Raw genomic sequence first — 18709 nt, 5'->3', positions numbered from 1 at the left:
CATGATGGCATCTCCCCCAGCTCTGCCATCTCTTTTGCACAGGATGTCTCTTCCAAAATTCCCTGGTAATTAGATAAAACAAGCAGGATCCCCTTGATTTGTAGCGGGACAAATGCTACAAGACTGACCTATGCCACAGGTGCCTTCCTAGGTCTTCACTTGCCTTATTTATGGCAGTGTGTTGTCAGGGACCTCTGGGGTGGCCAAAACATCACAGAGACATTGCAGCTGACCCTGTGACAATCAGCAGAGCTATTCCATGTGCACAGAGTGAGGGTGGATGGCAATACTGGGCTGCTTGGATAAGGTGTGATTAAAGGAAGATAGGAACAACAGCCTGGCTTCGTTCTATGGTTTTGTAAGTTCTGTGTCACCTATTTTTTCTACAGGGATTGCTACTGCTTTTCTGCTTTGTCTTCAATGAATAAATCCTTTCCATGAGTAGCTGCATGCATGCATTACCATTTTGTCCATTAACAGCCTTAGATTTGCAGGCTATGAGGCCATTCCTTTCCACAGTGACATCAGCCAGTGGAGGATGTGATTTATTTTAGCACGATGCAGTTCCTTGTAATCAGAGTTACACTGCTGCAACAGCCACTGGCTCCCTCCACGGTGCAGAACATTTTGACGCAGTGCAAAGACTCCTCCTTGCAATAACAAAAGAGATGTTGAGAGACGTGCTCGACAGACCTCCATCACCGGTATTAACACAAGTCTTGGAAACAACATCCCAGGCCTGGGAACGGAGAACTGTGCACCCAACCGTACTCACCCCGCTGACCCCACCGTGCTCAGGGCTGTGGAGTCAAGGCTGACAGCCAGAAGCATCAGCCCACGTCAATATGCATCCACCTGGGTGCCATTACCTACCATAAACAACAGATGAGAGCACTTTGGAGAAGGGCAATGCCTTTTTCATTTCTCTGCAAAGCGTCCTGCTCTCCTCTGGACACTGCATAAAGCTGCTCTGCTGTTTCCAAGGTGATGCCTGGAGGTGAAGCTGTTATATATTCTCTTGCAGGTAGCAGCAGCTGTAGCTGAGAGATGCCCTTGGATGGGCTATTGTTTGAAAGGAGGTAGGAAAAAGACAGAAAGAAAAGATCTATTTGTAATCATTTTTTAAAGACTGTTAAGAAAAAAAGACAAATTAGGGCATTTATTTTATGAGATGGTGAGTGTTTTCTAATGCAGTTCAAGTCCTTGCACCTGGGAATGAGCATTATACCTACTTGTAAACAACAAAATTAATCATTTGATCCTTGTTTAGCTCTGTCCTCTAAGGTGATGGTTACAAATGTTGTTCGTGCCTAATATTAAGCCTTGAGCTGCCTGAGGAAGACTCTGATTTTAATGTTTCGCACTTTATGAATCAAAAGGTGTATGTTCCTTTCAGTGGGGTCCATAGAGGAAGGGCTTGCTGTGAATGCAGCACTTGGCCCCTTGCTGCCTGTGGGACTTCCTGAAACCTTGGGGAACATTTTCTAAACTTTAAAACATTTTTCTGGAATTTCTTCTCCAGAGTTTTGCCACAAACCAAAAGCATTTACCCTCACTGGAGTCTTTCTGCTGACCTTCTTCAGCTCAAAATTTCATAACACCCTGTGGTTTTGCAAGCAGTGGATGCTTGGTTTAATACATACATTTCAGTCAGTGTCCTAAGAAAACAAACAGAAACCTGACCCCAGAAGATGCTTGTCTCCTTTTCCGTTTTCCTTCTGGTAGTTCTGTGGGGAGAACGTAAGCGTATACTGTATGCACTTGGATGTAACGCACATTTCTTTAAAACATGAAAATCTATTCTTGCAGAGTAGTCTTTGATGTCCACATAGGTCAGACCAACATCTCATCCAGGCTGCTGTCTGCCTCCAAGCAGTGGAGTGTTTTAAAGGAAAATTGATAAACCAGCCATGGGCCTTGAACATAGGTGGTTTGTAGGACACCTTTTCCCAGGGCAGTTTTGCCCAGTTCCATAGATTTCAAGAAGAAATTAAAGGATCATTTTGTTTTAATGTTAAAATGCGATAGACAACAAATGTATCCATGTCTCTGTGAGCTGGGTGGTTTATCCCCCTCCTTCTTGGGCGTGAACCCATGGGAGCACCACCGTTCCCAAGGCACGATTTGCTTTGCAGCAAGAAGACTGGGGGGACTCTTCTGCTTTGCAGGCAAGATGCAGAGCATGACCTATATTTTAAGGGAAAGACCCCAGGGCAAATCAGACACTTCATGATTACCTCTGTTAGCACTGCTTAGCCTTGCACAGAGCGGAGATGGTGGGGCAGGGCTTGGCTGCCCCTCTCCAGCTCAGGGCTGGCCCCATCCTGGCTCTCCACGCAGCAGGATGGCAACTGTGCAAGAGCTGCTGGCAGCTGTGGCACGGTGCCTGAGCATCAGCCCGGAGTGCTGCGAAACCTCTGCCTCCACATCCAGCAGCACAGTGCTGCATTAGGTCACATATTTGTTATTTGTACCCAGAGAAATTGGGGTGGGGTGTGGTAGGGAAATAGTGGAAGTTTATTTTCCATGGAGAACGATGAAAGCCACGTGCAAAATCAAAACCACACTGACCCCTGTGCTGTGCAAATCCTAGGCTTACAGCAGCTCAGCTTTCTGGCTACGTAAGAATATGTGTATTTATTTGCTGTGCTGAGTTCCAGGCAGCACTGTGGTACATCCAGAGGGCACAATATGCGTCTGAATTAGGGTACAAGCGCCAGTTCAGCAGCATTTTGTGTATATAGTCACTGGCAGATTATAGACTTATTATGCATTCGTTCTAACTGACTCAGGGAGCACAGGAGAGCACCAAAGCTGTTTCGAAATAAATCTCTCTTGATGCTTATGTCTGCTCATGAAAGTTACAGCCTTTTAATCTGCCTCCGACATACTGAACTTCTGCAACATGCTCGTTGTTATTGATTTATAATTCTTCAAAGTGCATTCAGGGCTTGCAACAAGGTGCAAGGCAGATGAGGGCAAACAGAAAGAGGCTGCTGCAAGCAAGGGCTGTGGTCCCCTGCCTGGAAGCAGTCACTCTCCCCAGCTCCGGCTCCCTCACGTAACACTGCGGGCTGTGCTCGTGCAGCAGCTGTGGGGGTAATACGATGCCCTGCCCTGTCCCTGGGGGGCCGTTGCTGTTGCCTGTTCCCCTTTGGCACCCGGCTGCCCACCCAGGAGTGGGCTCTGTGTCCGTATCACAGAGAAGCACAAGTAAGACCACACCTCGAGTGCTGTGTTCAGTTTTGGGCCCCTCACTACAAGAAAGATATTGAAGTGCTGGAGGGAATCCAAAGAAAAGCAATGAAGCTGGTGAAGGGTCCAGAGCACAAGTCTTATGAGGAGCAGTGGAGGGAATTGACGTTGTTTAGTCTGGAGAAAAGGAGGCTGAGAGGGGACCTTATTGCTCTCTACAACTACTTGAAAGGAGGTTGTAGCGAGTTGAATGTTGGTCTGTTCTCCCAAGTAACAAGTGATAGGGCAAGAGGAAACAGCCTCAAGTTGTGCCAGGGGAGGTTTAGGTTGGATATTAGGAAAAATTTCTTCACCAAAAGGGTTATCAAGCACTGGAACAGGCTGCCCAGGGAAGTGGTTGAGTCACCATCCCTGGAGGTATTGAAATGATGTGTAGATGTGGCACTTAGGGACATGGTTTAGTGGTGGACTTGGCAGTGTTAAGTTAACGTTTAGACTTGATGATTTTATGGATCTTTTCCTACCTAAATAATTCGATGATTCTATGATTTTGGCACTTTGCTTGGAGAGCCAGGACGTTTGGCTGCCTCTAGCATAAATCACCAGCCAAACCCGAAGGCTGTTTTGGGGCTTCTAGGTGAAACTGAACCTGAACCCAGTCTCCAGTTCTTGTCACTTGTCAACCCTGAGGGCCATTCGATTCCCATACCTGGTCCAGCACTGCATTTGCAGACAGATGCCACAGCTGACCTGTGGAGTAAGCCATCGTCTGCGCCCAGCTCTCCTGGGAGTGCAGAGCCTCAGTTCGCTGGTGGAGCAGCAGTGAATGCTGTGCTGCTGGTCGTGCTGTGTGAATCGTGAAATGCAAGTCCCAGCAATTGAAAACTGTTGCAGAGTGTCCCTTTGGGAGCATCAAAGTAGAATGAGGAAGGTGGGAATCAAAGCCAGAACTTGTCTTTAGCCAAATGTTTCTCCTATAGACTGACATCAGGAAAACCCATGTGTCCAGTCTAGGGTCAGGCTACATCACATTCACAGGGTGTGAGGCACACTCTGGGCCTGTTGCTTTAAATGTGACCCAATTATTAACTGTATTATGCAGAGCATGTTCTTACATTACAGCTTTCTGTTTTTACATCAGTTAGTCTAAGAAGTCTTTGCAGCATGAAATTGGGTGCTAATTAAATTGCGGTGGCCGGTACCACCGAGGCGTGCTTGGCATCGGTGCTTCTGGAGAGGGAATGTCAGACAGAAATTGTTAGCCTTGTTGGAAGGAGGCTGAGCAAGCGTTTTGGAGTGGTCAGACTAATTAACAACCTGTATGTATATGCATGAGAAATGGTGATTGCATCATGCTGGGACTGAAAAGTGAGTGATTCAAGGCACCAGAGCAACATTTGAGCAAGGGTCAATATTCCTTTTTCCCACAGGGGTCTGGCTGCATGTGCAGTGCAAGCGGGATGGGGTGCTGCAGGGTTGCTGCTGGCCTTAGAAGATGCCGTTAGACCCACTTGTGTGCCTGACCCACAGCTCCAGGGCTAGCAAAGAACTGAAGGGGCTGGCAGAGCCAAAGGGCAGATTGCCAGAGTGCACAAGCACCTGTGCAGGAGATGGGGATCAGCAAAATCAGCTCACCAGACACAGCCACGGCTGAGCATCCTGCAGGCACTCTGGCCTGGCATACACCTACTTGTTAAATAGCTGCTCTGTTCTTAAGATGAGCTGGGTAAGTAATTTCTTGGCAGTTTCCTTTAAATAAAATAAAAAAAGAAAAAAGAAAGTTAACCAAGCTACTTCACAAGCCAGTGAACTTTCAGTAATGCAAAATCTCCCATTCATGCTGAAATGGTCAATATTTCAAAATTTTATTTTTACATAGAACTTTAGAAAATAATTTAGGGTTGTTAAATTGTTTCTCTCATTCACTGAAAAAATGTAAGAAACTATTTCAGATTAACGAGGAATTATTTCTTGCTCTAATTTTTTTGAAGCTGTGGCAGAAGAGCATGTTCATGAGGGTAGTGTGAAGTATGGCATGGTGACCCTGGAGAATTAAAAGTCACTGAAGATGCATTACAGTGACCAAGTCCTAAGAGATAATAAAGGATTCAGATGAAGAGATTTTAATTCCATCCAGGAAAAAGATGGTGTCCATGGGAGAGCCCAGCTGCCTGAGAAAGGAGTGAGAATATTTTGCAGTGTACGTCAGGTCTCAGCTAAATCAAATACATGGCTCAGTGTTTATGGCCTTCAGGAGCTTTGTTACTTTTTAATTAATCCTATCTAGACCTGAACAGATACGTCAGTCTGTTTCACAGATGTAAAACTGATTGAATTTCAATGTAAAAGTAACAAAAGGGCCATGTTCAAAGTGTCTACCAGGCTGTGTAAGTTTGAGAAGGAGCTGACTCTAATCACAGACTCCCCAGATCACTGCTGGTCTGGGTACCCATCACTTGCAAAGAGTGGGGCTCATGGAAATAGTAGCAAGTTTTCCTCTGAAACCCATCCCGCGCCGCTCTCCGCCTCCCTGACACCATGCTGCTCCTTTAGCTTCCCCATGTCTAACCAGTCTGTGCAGGGATGGGCATTCATCTGGCAGGTTTTGGTGTCCATGACTATGCACCCTCTTCTCCAGCCTGGGTGAGAGCTGCCTGTACCATGCGAGGCGTCCCGGCCACCTCCTCTGCTCTTCCACCAAAGGACACATCTCCTCCAGCAACGCGTCAAGCATTTTTGGGTAGGAAGCCAAAGGTGCACCTGGCAGAGCAGCTCAGCAGGGGGAAAATGGGAAGCCCAGCCAGAGAACGGGGCCAAACCCCTCACTCACAGCCAAAGGACATTGTCACGGGAGCTGCTCTCGAGGGCTTTCCCATGCTGAAGTGGTGACTTCTCCCTCTCCGCCTGATCAGTCTGTGCCCTTCTGGGAGAGTGGCAACAAAACTTTTTAGTGATCAGCTCCAAAACTCCCATGACTCATAGAAATTCACCCTCAGGAATGGGCCTATCACTTCCTTGGTCATGTCAAGCCAGTGAAGGAACCCGACACCTCCTCTGTGGCCAACACCAGCTTCCAGCCGTGCACAGGGACAGACTGTGGCACTGCTGGTGGGGAGCTGGTGGGAAAACACCGAACACATATCGTGCAAGAATATAAACATTTTATCCTTAATCTTTAGGGGTCTTGAAACAGATGGATAACTTCAGAGGGGCTGGTTTGCAAACCCTAAGAAGGTCACAAGAGAGGTGGAAACACTTCCCTGTGCGGTGGAGGGGCTCGGAGCAGACGCAAGCCAGCAGCACCTGCCTGCGGCCATGACTTGGGCTGACAGAGTGCAACTACCTGAACCGGCATTTCTCCAGACCCCGGGACTAACAATTAGGTTCTCATAAGAAGTGTCAGGAAACCTATTACCTCCCTGTAAATACTCCTCAACATTTTAGACAGTTAATTTATTTCCCTCTTCTCCTCTCTTCTTCTGCAATTTGCATTATCAGTTGCTAAATATCTTATGGCATGCTTTACCCCGATTCACTGCTTCAAAGACCTCCCCATAGCAATTTCGTAAGTAATTCACTACTTGATCTTATAACTCCAGCATGTATTGTCAACCACAGGAGTTTTATGTCTGTCCAGATCACCATCCTTTTTAAAGTTAATATCCATTATTTTCCTCTAGTAGAGTTTCATCTGCTCTATAGCAGTAGAAAGAAAATATTTCGGTGTAACTGGAATTAGGTGGAGATCTGTGTAATGGAGACATCCCAATGATGCCCGTTAATCTCTCCGCTGGAGCTGAGGTAATTTGGAAAATATGAGTTTTCACTTTGCTCATCTCTGATCTCTAATCTGAGGCATAATTTCTTTTTCTGCACGGACCCTAGAGTAAACAGAGCTGATCATCATTTAAGCACATCTGGCATCTTACCTCCAGGAACAAAATATGATGTGGATTTATAACACAGGGGTCCTCAAATCCTTGCTGGTCCATGGGCAAGCGATGCGGTGGTGTGCACCACAACACCAGTGACCGCTTTCTGTCACAAACAAATCCATAGGATCCTGGCACCTATGCACAACAGCCAGCTCCAAGAAATCCCTGTTGTCTTGTCTATTGAGAACAGTCATGAATCTGCCTTCCTATATTTTGAGCCTTTTGCAATATAAGTTGGAAATATGTGAACCAAATGTGCTAGTCCTCAGCAGAGCTCTTGGGAAAAATAGGTTTTGAGGTGGTTGTATGTTCTGAACAGAGTCTGGTCTTTGCACATCCAAGCAGCAGCAGCAATATTTTATGGTGTTGGCAGACTCCTGTCCTTCCTCCAGATAGAGGATGAGGAAAACAGCTTGTCTGGCCTTTGCTCCCGGACTGGTCCACCCTGACAGTGCATCTGGCAAAGCCACAACTGGCTCACCAGCGGTCAAGACCCCGACACACCATGGCAAGGGAGCTGCCAGTCACCACCTCGAAGGGGCGCTCAACTATTTGACGGAGACATTACTACAACTACAAAATAAATATGAATTAAAATCAGCATGAATTGAAATAAATCTGAGCTGGGAGGGGAGGAATTCTCCTCTGGGCCCAAGCACAGATGTTTACAAAGCCCCATGTGCTATGGTGTGGGGAAGTCAGCAAGAGCTGTGTGTTGCAGTATTGGTGTCCTGCACTGGGCTATCACAATTATAAATAAAAATACTTTCTGAGAAAATACTTAGTTTTTGAATAAAAATATTTTTCTTTTGAATTACAATGCTTCCGGGTAGCTCTTCATTTCTAGGTTGCCCAGAAACCTCTGGGAGGGGCCTTATTTACTTTCTTTACAAATATTTTCAGAATGTTTTCTTCAATGGGAGACAGGAGGATCTTCTCCTCCTGGGTCAGCAGGGTTTGCAACCAAGAGGGGCAGCATTAAGAGCACGAGCCACCACCACTACACTGTGAGGTTGCCAACCCTGAGTGTCCCTTCAGAGCTTGCACCAGGCTGCACTTCTCCCTTTCCAGCATTGGATACTTCCAGGGGCTGGGAGGCTCCTGACAGGGTCCCAGCAGACTCCACCTGCTACGTTTAGTGCTAAATTCAAACTGCCCTTCTGTGAGTTGTATCACTCTGCTCTTCATCTGTCCACCTGTGTGTTGGCCAGGCACTCCTCCTCTTACCTCATGTGTAAAATGTAACGTAAGATATTGGTGTGATGCCTGGCTCACAGTTGAGCACTGAAGAAAATGAAGAACCACAACTACACATTTTAACGTTTGCCATTAGCCTGGAACGATCCCTTCCCTCTCATACTGGGCCTGTTATTGCAATAAACTTCAATATACTAAATACTTGTGTTAAATCCTCTCTAACAGTTCCCTCGTTAGACTGAATAAAAGTCAGCTTTCTTCCATATGTCCCAGCAAGATCCCTAATCATCTCCATTGTTTTTCTTTTGGCTTCCTTAATATTATCAGTGCACAGCTTAAACAGGAATTGCCAGCTTCATCATCTGCTTTAATAACAAGTGTTTAATAATTGCAGGTATAATTATTCACAACACTGACAAACTTTGCTATTCACCACTAATTTCTTCAAATTACTGAAGGCATAAAGCAAAAATAGACTAGTTAGAAAGACATTCATTTCTAATCAAGTTTTGTTACTGTTGTTTAATGAACAAAATCTTCAACCCAGCATTCCAACAATATTTCGTTACACTATAAAAAGAAAGCCAACAGGATGCTGGGTTGCATCGGCAAGGGCATCACCAGCAGAGGTAAAGAAGTCATTATTCCACTCTGCTCAGTGCTTGTCAGGCCACACCCAGACTACTGTGTTCAGTTTTGGTCCTCGCTATGCAAAAAAGATGTGGACAGGCTGGAGAGAGTCCGGAGAAGGGCCACAAAGATGATCAAGGGACTGGGAAGCCTGCCATGTGAGGAAAGGCAAGAGAATTGGTTTGTTCAGCCTTGAGAAGAGAAGGCTTAGGGGAGATCTTATCACCATGCTCCAGTATTTAAAGAGTGGCTACAGAGGAGATGGAGACTCCCTTTTTACAAGGAGTCACATGAAAAAGATGAGGGGTAATGGGTAAAAGTCACTCCTGAGGAGATTTCAATTGGACACAAGATGAAAATTTTTTCACAGGGAGAACAATCAGCCGTTGGAATAATCTCCTCAGGGAGGTGGATTCTCCAACATTGGACACTTCTAAGATTCAGCCAGACAGGGTGCTGGGCCTTCTTGTCTTGACCATGCTTTTGCCAAGAAAGGTTGGACCAGATGATCCTTGAGGTCTCTTTCGACCTGGCATTTTATGATTCTATGATACAAAAAGTAAAGCTAATGGTGGCTTACATGCACATACACTTTGAATTTTGTTTAGAAACACTAATCCCAGACCTCTGCCAGGGTGTGTGTCCACAGCAAAATGGTGTGGCACCAGCCAACAGTGTATTTCCCCACCTTTTATCCTATTTATATTTTTGATTATTCCCACAACCAGAAAATAGGGAGACATGTCACAAAACCCCACACAAAGGATTGGCATGAAACCAAGTCCCCCTCATGCTGTCACCTCCTCCTGTCCATGAGGTCAATGCATCCGAGGGGCAGGTCAGTGCTGGATGGTCCCTCTCATGGGGTCCAGGGTGATGCAGCTGCGGTGCATGAGGTAGGAGCAATGTAACTCAGTTTGGGGAGGTGAGCTCCAGCCCTGGGAACCCTGTCTGTCCAGGAACAAGGCAAAGCTGCACTGTCAAACACCAGGCTTGCCCTAGCAACAGCCCCAAACTCTTCCTAAGAGTTGGATCTAAGCTAAAACAGACACACCGAGTTTTCTGCCCTAGTGAACTGCTCTGTGTCCTGGTCTGGCTAACCATGGCTCTGGGCAGCAGTAGGGCATGGAACGGGGGATGCGGGACACAAGTCCGGGACCGCAGGTATTTCCCAGCCTATAAACACAACAGCTTACCCCAGGGATCTCTCAGATATTAAGGGTGCAGACTTGTGGATATTTGCTAATTCAGATGTGAAAGCTCAGAGGGATGGCTGAGGAGGTCAGAGCTGATAGTCTCACTCCTGTCCAGAATATCCAAGCGTTGCAAGTTCAGCTGTAAAATCAGTGTATAGGATAGTATAGATACAAATGCATAAACATTTTTTTTCAAAAGAATGTTAAAATAAGCTTTTTCTAGGCATTCTAACAGATATGAAACAATAATAAAACCAATAAAATCCTACACAATACTAGGTAGGAATGCTGAGGTATAACAAAAGCACAGACAGCTTTACTTTTCATTTCTTTAATATCAAACCCATCCTACTTCCCTTCCATTTCCAAGAAGCTGCTGTGCACCCGACACAATTATTTAATTCATCTCTCCGGATGAATAGGTGTTGCCCTGCTCTGGGCCTGTAAAACCCCATTGCTGCCAGAGGGAGGGGTGGGTTCACAGCAGATTGGGCAAACAGGGCACCAGCCTTTTCCCTCAGCGTCCTTGAACACATGGCAAACAACAGCCCCGCTTTTGCAGGAGTGGAGGCTCCAAAACAAAGGCTCTGCCTGACTTCATGCCTGGGAACCAGGCAGTGTTTCTCTAGTTGCCAGCCTCCAGTGCTGCTCGAATCACTCCTCACTGCTCCCTTCAGACAACGGCTCTGGGGGACAATTTGAAGATCCTGAAGATGGCTGTAGAAGTCTATGAACTGGCTGATATTTGCTGGTCAAATAAAACATAAAAATTGGTTTCAGGGTCCAAGCACCTCCAGCTGGAAGTCCCCTGTCCTTCTGAGTGAAGGTGCCAGTCACATGGCCGAGCAGCACTGCTTTCCGTGCAATGCTCACTGCCTTCAAATACAAGAGGTAGGAGAAGGCAAAAATAAAAGGAACACTGGATGGCAAACATAATAAACTATCTGTACTGACAGAGAGCCCTCGGTATGACAAAAGCACTTCAAATATGTTTCAGCCAAAAATGTCAGAAAATCAGTCTTTTGCAAGCATTTCTTCTAATTAGCTCTCTGCAATTCATGAGGCCTCGCGTTGAGCAGACACCTCTCTTCCCCAGTGGAGTTCTGGCTGCTCCTGCAGCCCCACGCTCAATTTGCTCAGCTAAGGGGTACTAATGCTTCAATATGCAGCAGGCATTTTCTTAAATGTTGAAAGACTTAAACAAATTATAACCATCCTATAATTTGGCAGGTTAGAAAAGAAGCTTTTAAAGAGTCTTGTAAAATGAATGACTTAAACCTTCACCCCAGGCTATTTTTAAAATTCATTTGTCTGCACTCCAGCGAGGAGGAAGGCACAAATATATGCATGATCCATGTCTAAAATTTTGATTACTGAATTAGTTAGAAATAAGCTATGATATCTGTGACTATTAATAAATGATTTGGGGAAATGGTGTTGGAACATTGGTCACCGAAATAGCCACAGCTTCATACCCTTCCTCTACAGAGCAAGAATTGGAATGAGATTTATGGAGGAATTTATGTTAAAGGAAAGAAACCGTAGCAGACCACCTCCTTGCAGCAGTTTTAATGCCTAATTTACACACTCCCTTCCACTGCAATGTGTGCACTTTTAATCACGCTAATTATAAAGTGCCCACTTGTCGTGATGCTACAAATCAAGATATGCAAAAAGAACTACACAGGAGTTTGCATAAAAAAATAATGCTGCTCCATCTACTCCATCCCACAGAGCCAGGAGGTGCCTATATTATATGTCTCTGCCATCAGTAGTGTGAACTCATGGAGCACAGCAAGGACCTTGCCTCAGTTGAGATCTTTGCGGTAGGGAGAATATTTAACCTGGCGCCTTCAGATGTTCTGCAGGAGCAGAGGGCACTGAGCCAGAGGTTGCTTCTGCTCTGCCACCACATGTGCCATTGGGGATTGGGAAGGGCTGAGGGTATCGGAGCAGATATTGACGGGGTGAACGCTTGCTAAAGGAAACGAGAGATAAACTACTGCCAGAGGAAGCAGAGGTCCTTCACCTTCCCCAGGAAGCAAGGAGAATCCCTCACTAGATGTGAATGCATTTTGTGCACTCTCTGGAAAACAAGTTTCCATATAAATAATTGAAATGAGTTTAAAATGGATGTCTGCAATTGCTTGCATAGACAGACCTCTGAGACCATTTATCCCTCGTCCTCTGTTACCTCTATATTAAATCAGTATCATAACCTGTGATTTTTCTGTGTAAGGTTTTTAATGCTAATGTCTAGTTCATGCAATTTGATAAAGGAAACAGGTTTAGAAAGAAGCAGTTCCCCATTCACATTTTCATTCATAATGAAACAGAGCACCACACAAACAACCAAGCTGGGTTTCACATCATCAGTGATGAGAATAGAGATACAAAGACATAAATATTTTGAGGTTAAAATGTCCTCACAAGCCTAAAGGCTCAATCACATGCTCTTGACCTAGAGAATAAAATAAGATTTAAACAGAACATATGAAATTAGCACTCGCTGCCACCAAGTGTAGATCAGACACAATGCAAGGACATATGTTTCAACAGTTAACAAAAGATTCATAGATAGCATTGCATCACCTGTAAGTTTCGCCCCAGAGCTGTGTCACCACCCCGTGAGACCTAACCCAGACAATCAAGGTTTAAGCTCTGCAGCCAGAATGCAGTGGCCCCTTGCAGCAGCTATGGCCCTGCTAAACTGATCCAGGTGACGTGCACCTTGGCTTACCCTTGGCGATTCCCCTTTGTGACACCCCTTTGCCGCTGGGCTGCTCACACACAACTCAGCTGCAGAGTCTCTGCACTTTTCTCCAGTTCCAGTTTCTGGCTCATGATGCTCCAGCACTGGTCCCCATTCCAGAGCACTGGTCTCCACTCCAGCCCCCAGGACAATCCTCCCCACTCATCTCACCCTTCACTCCAGATACTGCAGCACTGCGAGCGTCCCACAGATTACATGTTCCACCTATCCCTAGACCATGCTTCTTACCTGGCTTCCTAGCCTAGGACTAGTCTTCCCTGGACCTGGACTTCAGCCTCACAAATTTTGATATCTGTCTCATATTCCATATTTAACCATTCTCCTCTCCAAAAAAGTGATCTAGAACCAAAGCCCAGGTAAGAACACACTTCTGCAATTGTTGCATGCTTCATCCTGTTGAAGTATCAAATATATGACTGCAGATGAGAAGGGACTCACCCATCTGTATTCTGAGCGCTAACTATTCCATATCTGTATGAGACGGTGGGAATAATTTAAAGAGTGAGAAATAACAAAATATTCAGACCCCTCTTGTTTAAGCATTAAAAAAGTAGAAGGAAATGGATTAGCTGCTTCCTTTCTGATATAGGCTGCTGGTCTAGTTTAGAGACAGTCCTAAATTTAACTCTAGAATGAGGGACATGACAAGCAGCAGCTTGGACCGTAAAAAAGCGGTCTATATATGTACAAGTTATTCTCAAAAAAAAAAAATCAGTTTTATTTGGATGTGTGCACAACCTGCTGCTCTTTAAATCTTCAGAGCACTGAAAACATGACATTTTCCCCAAAAATCCAGTTGAGTCTGTCCTGAGAAACACAAGTACTCATATATAAATGGGATGATATTGTCTGTGAGTGAGTTTCTTCCTGCAGGTTGGGCAGGAGTTGGCATTCCTAAGGGAATCGCGGAGGCACTGGCTGCAGAAGACATGGCCACACTTGGTTGACACAATCAGTCGTCCACTCTGCACAATCTGGAAGAAAAGAAACCACAACACGAACCTGGAGTAAAGAATTCAACTCTGCTGGTCTCTTGGCACGAGGCAAATAGGACTGGGCGTATCTGGAATCAGTACATTACTGTGATAACAATAAGGAACACTGAGATCTTTCTTTCAGTGCCCTCTCGGGAAGCGTTTCCACGTATCCAACATTTCACTCAAGCTTTGCCCTCAGCAGTCCACGTAGAGCATTACCACCGCTGTGTTCTGCAAGTTGCAATGTGAGAGGAACAGCAGCTGAGCTCCTCACACAGTTTTTTGTATGACAACAGCTCGTGGGAGGTACACAGCAACAGATTATTCAGCTGACATAGGAGAACGTTCATCATACAGAGTAAAACATGAATCCTATAGGATATAATAATGTTACAGTACCATGCTGTCCGTGTTCCCTTGAGGGACAGGGCACAACTAATGGCAATCTTTAAACTATCTTCTTAAAACTTGGGAATTCCCAAACTTAGTTTGCCACCATCTGCAGTGGCAGCTGCAGTGACTCCCAGCTCAGAGTAGACATTCAGAAGCTTGAGCAGCGCTAGAGTCCCTTTCTTACACAACTCATCTATCACTAGTGCTGAACGTATCGCATCTCGGTAACAAAGAAAACCAGTTGTCCGTAGGTTTGCTGTTTACAGATGCCATACTAGATGCTTTTTAAAAGAGTAAATGGCCTAGAAACTGGCAAACACACGCCTTAAGTGAAACCCCAACTCTCCAGAAGCAATTTATGTTCTTACCGAGTTAGAAAGCAAGCTTACCACTTTCTTCAAGTTCTATTGGCTCAGCTTCTGAAGCCATTTCTGCGGTGGAAGCCATCAGCCTGTTTCGTTTCCGAGCTTGCCTGGAATTAACTGCTCCTCCACGGCGCTTTCGTTGAGTCTAAGAGAGAACAAAGCCTTAGCATTCTATTGAGGAGGAGTATTAATGTAGCCCTCACTGTTGCAGCACCAATGAAAGCACACAAGGGTACTCAAAACACTCCCCGGAAAGGCTGGAATACGCATCGAAGGGTGGTATGGGTCATTCCTACCTGAACACATCGCATCAAGGACAAGACATCGCTCCATACATCTTACCAGTTGGCTCACAAAGAAAAAACATATTGTGATGGTTTGCAAATTGGAAGACTAGTTCACTGTTATATCAGGTTTTTGCTCACACTGTAAGCATTTCCGAGCTATTCTAGCACCTAGACAGATTAGAAATCTGAAGTATCACAGAACAGGAAGTTACATAAAGTTTTAATACGCTTATCTTCCCGTGTATTCACTACAACCTCTTAATATCATTTCTAGAAGTATCACAAAAAACACATTTTAAGAATCAGGTTTGCACTCAGTAGTAAAATACTTACTGTGCTCATGGTGTTTCTTGCTCTAAAACCACAGAAAAAGTAAGAAAAGTACAAACACCAAAGAAGTAATTGCAAGGAAGCTACAAGTCTCAACTCCTTATAGTCCTTTGGGTTAACACACTTCAGGAGTCCAGATTTCTCAGGGTCTGAGAACAATGTTCTTCCAAACCTGTAAGAAAAGAAGAGAGAGGATTACCTATTGGGAATGCTTGTCCTCTTAAACACACCCCCTCTCCAAGATTCCCATTCCTGAGGCACCAGTTTCTGTCCAAAGCTAGAGGGGAAGTCCCAGAGTTTGGTCTTTGAGCCTCAGACACCTGCAGCTGGGCCTGAAGCCTCAGTCATTCTTACCCATTTCCTAAACTAAACAGAGGAATAAGCTAGTTTGTTAGCAAACCAGAAAAATACTAAGGAATCCCAGTGAAGTTTGACTGAAAAGCAACTGGTTGACTCCCGAGGTAATGTTTGCGTGTGGTACTGACGTTCACATCTTAAAGCTTGCTCCTGGTGAAATTATCATGTGTCCAGCACACAGTGAGGATCTGGGGGGAGGCAGTAGGGGAACCCCAAACAAGCCAAATAACCAATTTCTAAGACAAAGCATTACACATTAGTAGGGAAAATATTTTCTTTAATAAAAGTAGTAAAGTGGTTATAAAGCCTCAGAATCAAGCCTGCTAGACAACTTGCATTTTACTGCACAAAAGACCAAAGGCCTTAACAGACAACTCGGCGTCCAATGACTGTGCCCACAGGAAGTTTTGTTACAAATCCATCTTTAAAAAAAACGCCTCTTTGACACACAGCTGCTTTTTGCTCCACGGGTATGAAACCATCTAGAATTCCCTGTCCTCATATGTTTTTTGCAAGTTTGACAGCACAGAAGCCCTGGCAAACCTTAGAAATAGTTCAGCAATGTAATCCAAAGATAAGTTTTACTAGAAGGCCTGTTCCACTGCAGTCAAACAAGAAGGCAAGGCAGAAATCCACTTGCTCCAGACAGTGACCTTGACCTATACTGCAAAGACCAGCACACAGTCCTTCAGAAAGAGGGCACAGCCAGGAACAGGCCAAAGATGCTCCCTGAGCTGTGACAAAGCAAACCTCAGTGAACAAGTGGGAAGAAACTCAGGATAATCCACTGCTTTTGAGACAAAGCAGCTTGACTATGTGAGTCCTCCATGGTCCTGCACAATCGAGAAGATTTAGCTCACTGCTCTCGTCACAGCTCTGGATAATTACATCGTCTTAAAAGGTGGCAAACTCTTGCAGATGGTATAGGCCCTTGTCTACTCTATGTAGACCATGAACATTGTTGTCTCAGAAAAGGGATGGTACAGGACTGCTGTCAAGGTGTTACAACATCATGTTATGGCCTCAAAGACAAAATGAAGTCATGTCTAATGCCAGATTTCTGGAGTTGGTAGTTTCCAGATAATTAGTCTTCTCTAAACAAGAGTTGTACGGACTTCAGGCAAGACCTGACAAGAGCACCAATGGACACAGAAACACATCATCTAAAAGCATGAAACATCATCTCTGCCCTGGCCCTTTTTTTGTTGTTGTTCCTTTGTCGGTAGAAGATCAAAACTATTTAGCAGGCTATTAACCAGTTCCCAGATTAAGAAACACTAAGACCATGCAGTGGGATGGAAGGGCCCTAGTAGTCCATCATAACCTTGAGTTCAAGGAAGCCTGACTGATTTTTTTTCACTTCAACTTCCTCTGTATTTCTTCAATCACAAATCTTTAAGCCCAAAAAGATATTTATGCAGTTTTAAGCAATACAGTACACCACTCATCAATTTTCTCCCATTTTTTCATTTTGAAACTGGCACTGGATTGCAAAAGCTAAAGGAGAGCTAAAGAAAACATTGGACCAGTACTTGCTGAAGATGGTCACCTGACTAATATGGATGAACAAAAAGTGAAGGCATTGAATGCTCTTTTTTTTGCCTCAGTCTTTACTAGTACTGACCGACCTTTAGCTGCCCTGTCTCCTGAGTTGGAGGACCATGAGTGCGGGAACAATCTTTCCATTTGCGGACACTGAAATTGTAAGGGACCAGCTGTATCAGCTGAATGTTCACCAGTCCACGGGGCCTGATGGGATTCAGCCACTGAAGGAGGTAGAGGCTGCTATGGCAGGACCCCTCTTGATCAGCTGCCAAAGGTCTGGGGAGTCTGGGGATGCCCCTGCCGGCTGCAAGCCAGCTGATGTTATTCCAGTTTACAAGAAGGGCATGAGGGAAGACCCAGGCAACTACAGAGCTGTTAGTCCAACCTTCAGTAGCTGGAAAAATTAGGGAGAAGATCATTAAGATTTCTGCTACACATGACAGGAAAAGTTAAAAAAAAATTGTCTACGCTTACATGTATAGTTACTTGAGAGTTTTTCTGGCAGATCTGAGAAAATTGCCTTACGTTCTCAACAGGGACATAGAAGACTAAGGCTCTGAGCTTGCTCCCTGCTAGACAAAGCCGGGAACTGACTCTCAGTCTCCTGCACCCTCAGTGCAGGACTTACCTAGCAATCATTTCCCTAACATTCCGTGCCCAGGCAGCGTGAGTTCTCTTTGCACACTCATTTTGAAATACTGCAAAATAGGTAGCCTTTTTCTTTCCAGAAAGTAAAACTTTCCCAGCATCACCAGCACTAGGGCAGAGAGGGTAGGGAAGAACAATGCAACCAGAAAATGCAGAAAGGCAGCAGTCTGCTGTAAACAAGGATCAGCAGAAAACATACGCACTTAATGAGCTTAATTAGCAGCAACATAAAATCCATCCTAAAACACTTGCTCTAAGACCAAAGGAACCAGTAAGATTTCCAGTAGAGCTGTGATGTAGGGCATTTACATATGGTGACAATCCTGGTGGACATGCTCTGTAAGTTGCTTATACATACATAGATGGCCAGCCTGAAATGTGGTTTTTTTTTTTCCTTCTCCTTAACGTGGAGAAACTTCATAAAAAATTGAGTAAGAAAGGCAAATAAGAGGGACAAGAAAAGAACATTGGGACAAGAGCATTTAGTTTGTTTGGAGAAGAAACCAAAGCAGCTTTACAGTGACTTTCAAACCCCTACGTGCCTGCTGCTCTCCGCAGTGTCCTCCTTGCCCTCTCTCCAGGATGGTGCTTCACACGCATGTGCCTGCAACAGGAGCTTCATCAGCAGGGAGAGACCCCAACACCCCGCTGCGCTGTGCAGTGAGCCCTCTCTGTGGGCAGTTTCCCACTCAGGAGCCCCCCCCGCCACATCCCCCCGCGCCCCCAGGCTCGACACCGGCGTCCTCTCGCCACTCCCATCCCAGGCAGCGCCCTTCTTCACCCCACACAACACACCCTGACCAAAAGAACAGGTTCGGGGAGGTAGGATATTCTTTTCCCCCCAAAATCAATTAATACAGTCTGATTAAAAGAACAAGCAC

General features: G+C 45.2%; 1 protein-coding gene across 1 annotated transcript; it reads right to left on the bottom strand.

Annotated features, from left to right (window-relative positions):
• Window positions 1–13371: 13371 nt before the first annotated feature.
• Window positions 13372–15734, bottom strand: LOC141922124 (E3 ubiquitin-protein ligase RNF4-like). The gene is made up of 3 exons (XM_074821258.1): window positions 15282–15734; window positions 14686–14806; window positions 13372–13941 (listed from the first exon to the last, which is right to left on the bottom strand). Exons 1-3 carry the CDS (start codon window positions 15288–15290, stop codon window positions 13751–13753), a joined length of 321 nt encoding a protein of 106 aa, XP_074677359.1. The 5' UTR covers window positions 15291–15734; the 3' UTR covers window positions 13372–13750.
• Window positions 15735–18709: the final 2975 nt, after the last annotated feature.

This window comes from Strix aluco, chromosome 4 (genome assembly GCF_031877795.1).
Source record: "Strix aluco isolate bStrAlu1 chromosome 4, bStrAlu1.hap1, whole genome shotgun sequence".
NCBI classification, from domain to species: Eukaryota; Metazoa; Chordata; class Aves; order Strigiformes; family Strigidae; genus Strix; species Strix aluco.
This window is presented reverse-complemented; position numbering and strand designations above follow the sequence as displayed.

What these genes read in the sequence shown, in the direction of transcription:
- LOC141922124 (XM_074821258.1), bottom strand. An exon ending in AATAGAACTTGAAGAAAGTG is followed by an intron (nt 13,942 to 14,685) that starts GTAAGCTTGCTT and finishes AGCAGAGTTGAA; the next exon opens with TTCTTTACTCCAGGTTCGTG.